Source organism: Sorex fumeus, unplaced genomic scaffold (assembly GCF_029834395.1).
Source record: "Sorex fumeus unplaced genomic scaffold, SorFum_2.1 ptg000009l, whole genome shotgun sequence".
Taxonomy (NCBI): Eukaryota; Metazoa; Chordata; class Mammalia; order Eulipotyphla; family Soricidae; genus Sorex; species Sorex fumeus.
The window spans coordinates 26,850,419-26,856,418 of NW_026606066.1; the positions used below are offsets into that span (position 1 = coordinate 26,850,419).

General features: G+C 57.7%; 1 protein-coding gene across 2 annotated transcripts in view; it reads right to left on the bottom strand.

Moving 5' to 3' along the window:
• Positions 1-3,670, bottom strand: part of SP3 (Sp3 transcription factor) — a 59,413-nt gene extending 55,743 nt beyond the window's left edge. The window contains exons 1-3 of one of the 2 annotated variants that reach the window (XM_056110146.1): positions 2,987-3,670; positions 2,143-2,312; positions 1,262-1,435 (exon numbers count right to left, since the gene is read on the bottom strand). In XM_056110146.1, coding sequence (XP_055966121.1) covers positions 1,262-1,435; positions 2,143-2,312; positions 2,987-2,993 — 351 coding nt within the window. In that variant the 5' untranslated portion in view covers positions 2,994-3,670. The remainder of the gene's footprint in view (positions 1-1,261; positions 1,436-2,142; positions 2,313-2,986) is intronic. The other variant, XM_056110147.1, reaches the window with a different exon arrangement.
• Positions 3,671-6,000: the final 2,330 nt, after the last annotated feature.

Here is a 6,000-nt window from a genome sequence, read left to right on the forward strand (position 1 = left end):
ATCTCTAACACTAAGATGTTAAATACTTAACAACTTGGTCTAACTTTAACATAACATTAGCTTAACTTTTAATGCTTGGCCATACTAAGAATTTCCTACCAACTATAACAAACTTTTTTGTCCTGAAAAATCTATTCAAAGTATACACTTTTCACAAACTAATTCCTACAAAGCAACACTGGTAGAGGTTTCAACCATTTTAAGTTAAACTAGCACAATAAATCAAACAAATACAAAATCCACAAGTCTAAAAACCAATTTCTAGCTAATTTGTATTAAGCCTTCCTGTAACATCGGTCAGCTCCTCCCCCTGCCCCACTAAGAAGCACTACAAGAATTCCACCACAACCCATCAGACTAGCAATTACAATAAAATAAAAATACAGCTTTTTCAACCAAACTCAACTCTATGCATGGCAAGCATTAACATGCACGTAAAAAGGCAATCTCTTACAAGTACTTTTGTTCCTAACCCTGGTACTCATATTCAGTTCCAAAAGCTTAGCCCAAGTAACTTGAACGATTGCAATGGGTCGTTAATCAAACGATTCACTTCACTCGCGGGAACTTAAGGCCAAATCTAACTCGTATCTGCAGGACCCAAAAACCTCAACAAGAGATCACCAACCACCACCAAAAAAAAAAAAGAAAAGAAAAAGTATTCCAAAAGTGTACTCGCTCACTACCGCACACAAAAGGCCAATTCAACGAGTAGGCCTCCGTCCCTCTCCTCGCTTTAAACCGATTACGACTTCCATCACTTGCACCGAACCCCTTTCACAACCGCAGAGAAGGCGCCGGCTTCCGAAGCAAGAAAAGCAGCCCCCCAAAGGCGAGCGCGGGCTGCGCCGGCCGCTGCTCCCCGCGGGCGGCCCGCCGGGAGGGCTGCGCTTCGCACATGCGGGCCCCGGAGTTCCCAGCACGCAGACCAACTGCTCCAACATCCATTTTGGAGCCCGCTTCCCCCTCCGTCCCCCCGCCCCCAACACACACTACCACCACCATCACCACCCCCCCCCCCTCTCCGCCTTCATTTTGTCGAGAATTTTTTCAGATCGCGGTGCCGCAGTGACAAGAGCGAGCGCGCCTAGGGCCGCCGAGCTGCTCCCGGGAGGCGGGAGGCGGAGGAGAAAGGGCGGCGGGCGCGGGCGGCGAGCGGGCGGGCGGGGGGCGGGCGGGCGGCGGGCGCGGGCAGGCCGGGGCGGGCGGCGGGCGGGCGGGCAGGCCGGGCCGCGGCGGAGGCGGGCCGCGCGACACTTACCGCTTCGGCAGCGGCGGCGGCGGGGGCCCCGGCGGCGGCGGCCGCCTCCTGGTCGTCGTCGCCCGGCGATGGCGGCCCTATCGTGCTGCAGGTATGGTCGTCGTCGCCCGGCGATGGCGGCCCTATCTTGCTGCAGGTAGCGGCCAGCAGAGCGAGCGGTGACGGCTGAGTGTCCTACCCCCGGTGGGCGGGTTCAGAGAGGGAGACAGGGGGGAGGGGGGTGGCGGTTAGGGCCAGGCCGCCGCTCGCGCAGGAAGTGCGCCGGGTCTTCCTTCGCCAGCCCGCGCTCTCCTTCTCCTCCTCCTCCTCCTCCTCCTCCTGCTGCTCCTCCGCCTGCGGCGCCCCGCGGCCTCCCGCTCCTCCGCGGCCTCGCGCGCACCCCGGGCAGCGCGCCGGGGCCTGCAACCTCCCGGCCGGCCCCCACCCCCGTGCGGGCGCCCCCGCGGCCTCGCGCAACACACTCGCTGGCGACGGGGTGGAGCGCGCGCGCGCGCGCACAGACAAACAGACAGACACACACACACACACAGAGGCACACCCCGGGCGGACACACACAAACACACACACACACACACACACAAAAAGGCGGCGGCGGCGGCGGCGGCGGCGGCGGCGGCGGGCGGGGGAGCGCGCGGGCGCGCGGGGCGGGAGCGTTGGCGCCGCGGGCGGGCGGGCGGGCGGGCGCGCGGGCAGCTCCCGGGGCGGGCGGGGGGAGGGGCGCGCGGGGCGGGCAGGCGAGCGGGCGGGGGGACCAGGCGCGCGCGGGGCGGGAGGGGAGAGGCGAGGGGAGGAGAAAACGGCGCGCGGGGAGGAGAGGCGAGGAGGAGAAGGAGGGGGAGGAGGGGTGGGGGGCGCCGCCCCGGGGCTCCGCCGCTCCTCACCTGGGCCGCCGCCGCCGCCGCCGCCACCGCGCCGTTCCCCGGCGGCTGCTGCTGCTGGGGCTGCAGATAGTCACCGTGGCCGCCGCCGCTGCTGCCGCCGCCGCCGCCGCCGCCGCTGCTGTCCACGTCCAAGGCAGCCATTTCCTCTTGTTTCACGGGCTTTTCGGGAGCTGCAGGCACAGCGCGGGGGGGGGAGGGGAGGGGGGAGGGGGGAGGCGGGAGGGAGGGGGCCCGCGGGCCGCGGCGAGGTTACTCCCCGAGCCCGGACCCGCGCCCGCCCCTCCCCCACCCGCCCCCCGGCGGCGATGGCGGCGGCGGCGGCGGCGGCGGCGCGGCGGCGGCTCCCTCCTCCCCTCCCGCGGCTGCCCCCGCCCGCCGCTGCCTGTAACCCTCCTCCTCCTCCTCTTTCCCTCCTCCTCCTCCTCCTCCTCCTCCTCCCCGCGCTGCCCCTGCCCCCTCTCCTCTCCTCTCCTCCCCTTTCCCTTCGCGCCGCTCGCTCGCTCGCACTCGCGCTCGCTCCTCTCGCACCGTCAGTCACTCACACACACGCGCCCGCCCGCCGCCCGCGCCCGCACGCCGGGGGATGCGCTCCCGGCGGAGCCGGCCGGGCCGCCCAACCCCGGGGCCCTGACGCGGGGGGAAAAACAGCGGCGTGGCCGGGGCTTGAGGCGGGGGATCGGACGGTGGCTGGCCGGGGAAAAGGGGAGGAAGGCGGAGGGGAGTGCGGCTTCCGCCTGTCACAGACACTCGGTCGCACGGACGGGGCCGGGAGCCGCCAGCGGCGGCCCCCGGGCGGGCTGTGGTCGGCGGCGGCGGCAAGGGTTGCTCTCTCGGCTTTACGTACCGGTCATAGTGTGTTTAGGGCACCTCAGGCGGGGCTCCCCGCCACCTTACACATGGTGAGGAGCGAAGGCGGCGGCGGCGGGAGAGGATGCGGGAAGCGGCGGCGGACACGGCCGGAGCGGTCCGGGGATTTTTTTTTCCTATTTTGATTGACTGTGCGGGAAACACAAAAGGTGGAGCCTCCAACCCAAAAGGGGGGAAGAGGGTGACAACCCGCACGGAAGTCCCGCCCCTCTTCTCCGCGCTCATTCGCTGCCGCGCTCCCCACCGGCGGTGCTCATTAGCCCGGGCGCCCGTCCGTCGTGCGCGCCAACGGCGCGCTTCCTGTTTGCCCCCCCGGCTGGCAGGGGAGAGACAATGAGCGGCCGCGGCGGCGTAGGTTCCCGAGAGCGGCCAAGGCTCGCCTGTTACCCCGCTGTGCCCGCCTCGGTCGCCGGCTGCCGCTGCCAGGCCCCCGAGGCCGGCGCCCGGCCCACCTCGCAGGCTCTCGGGGCGGCCCCCGCCAGGTCACGGGGGAGCCGGGGCTGGAAGGAAATCCGTCCCCGGCGGCTCCGGCTCCGCTCGACGCTTCCTCCATCCCCGCGGCAGCCTCCGCCGGATCTCCCCTGGGCCTCGCGCTCGGGGAGCCGCTGCTGCCCCGCACCGCCGGGAAGCCGCCCGCCGCTCAGCCCCGGGGCTGCCGCTGCGGCCGCTGCCGCTGCTGAGCAAAGCAGACCCGCCCCACGGGCCCGAGGGGAGGGAGCTGGTATTGGGGGAGACACCCCCTCCGAGGCTGGAGGAGGATTTTTCTCGTACTCGTTCAGCTTCTAGAGTCACCGCCGGAGCCATCGCGTTCCCATCCCCCTGAGCCCCGGGATCTCCGGTCCGACTCCCGCTGTTCGGTACCCTAGGAGGCCGGCGTGCAAAACACACACACAAGAAAATAGCTCGGTGCACCTCACCTCCGGGGAGGAGTGCTCAATCTGGCCATTTGGCCCCGACAAAGGCGGTGCATTTCACGGAATACGTGGCAACTAAATGCAATCAAAACACAGTTTTCAAAAACCGCAGTCACAATTTTGCTGCACACACACCATTCCCTGCTTCTTAATCCTCTTGGTAACAAAATGAAAAACTTGACAAGGTTAAACAACTGGAAAAAAAAACAAAAAAATGTCCATTCATCCATTACCCACATTTGTTTACACAGTAAATTTTGGGAAAGTTTTGTTCCTAAAACATTTTGGTTGCATTTTTAAGTCCTCTTTCACTTAATGCTCTAGGATAACACTCTACTCCGATACCCTTCATGCCTACTGTCCTTGGACGAAAAAATGCTTAGGTTTTGTGTAAGTGTGTGTGAGTGAGTGTGAGGCCAACTGAGATTGCTTTGCCTATTTATAACTTTTTTTTTTGGGGGGGTAGCTCTTCCAAGAAAGAGGTAGGTAGGATGCCCGGTGGACACGGTAGTTTTTTAATTAGCCAACAGTGCTTCCTGGGAAATCCGTGTTGAGATTACTGTGACCATAATATCCTGTAGTACCTAAGTAGTTGTGCCTGGGGAAGATGAGTACAGATGCAGTCAGTATAGTTGAATACAGTTAGATGTTGGTTGCCCTAACGCCTTGCCCCTAAGAAAATTTTCAGACTGAGTTTGCATCTCAGTTCTAAAGCACTTACACCCGTGACTTCTCATAAGTTGGGAAGCATTGTGTAGTGACTTGGTACTTAATTACACGAGAGACTTTCAAAAGAAATGACTCTAAAAAAAAAAAACTTGCTAAAATAAGATTTGAAATCCTGAATCTAAGAATCGGATTGATCTCTTCTAAACAGAAAGACTTTTGGTCCCACGTTAAGTGGAAGAATCATTTTAAAATGCAAATAGTATAAATGATGTGCCATTTTACATTTAGATCTCAAAGGAAAAAATGGTAGAATATGTTGAATTCTAAAAAGTAGGGAAAGATGCTTGAAAAGGAGGAAAAATGGAAGTGGAGAGAGAAAAATCTGTGTTGTCACTATTGGTGTGGGTGGAGGAAATGGAACCCAAGACCTTCACATGCAAGCCCACATCTCTGTCCTGTATTATCACTCTCATGGATATACTGGATAGAAATTATCTCCATAAAAGAGATGTTTCAGGGATGTTCAGGTGTTTTTTAGAAGTCGGGATATGTCTCATGGGTCTTAGCACAGCCTGACCATGCCTGTTTAACTGAAGTCTTAGTTCATCCACCAAAGAGCAAAGTGCTAGGCCACAGGAATTCAATTCATTTCCTCATTGCCACTAATCAAAATGAGATGAAGGAATCATTTCAAACTCTTTTGTCTATAGGGCATTCGGATAAGAAGCAAGAACACTCCTCTAATCTTTCTGAAAAGAGCCAATAAATAGTGTACCAAGTTAAACTATTCTTTTAGTGCAATTTTTTTTGAGATGTACAGCAAATATACCACTACTTCACAGATATAAAGAACCCATTCAGGCTATATATAAAAGTTACTGTTATAAAACATTAAGACTGGATAGAGTCAGGAAAGAACACTTATTTCATCTTTCTAGTCCAATACCACAATCAAATCAAATCTTGCAATAATTTATGGTAATTAAAATATTTTGCTCTCTCAGTAAAAAACACTCTATTGTGCCTACTGGTCCATCACCTATGAATCTGAGTTGCAGTTGCTAAGAAGAAAGTGAAGCACAATGTTAGCTATGGATACTTTCTTCTTTTCAAAAGTGTTTTGAGGAAGCTCTGCTGGCCACTGTTTACATCACAGGAGGTCTGGTGTCACTTTATTTTCCCTTATTCTTAATTTCAACACTTTGGGGAGGAAGCTCGGGGTCACTCCCAGGGGTTCTCAGGGCTTACTCCTGGCTCTCTGTTTAAGGGGTGATTCCTGGAAGTGCTAGGGATCAAACCAGAGTCAGCAGCACGCAAGGCAAGTGCCTTAACCCCTTAACTTCAGTCTGCTTATTTTTCCATCTTATATGTGTTTACATACATTTTCTTAAATACTTTGGAAACATGA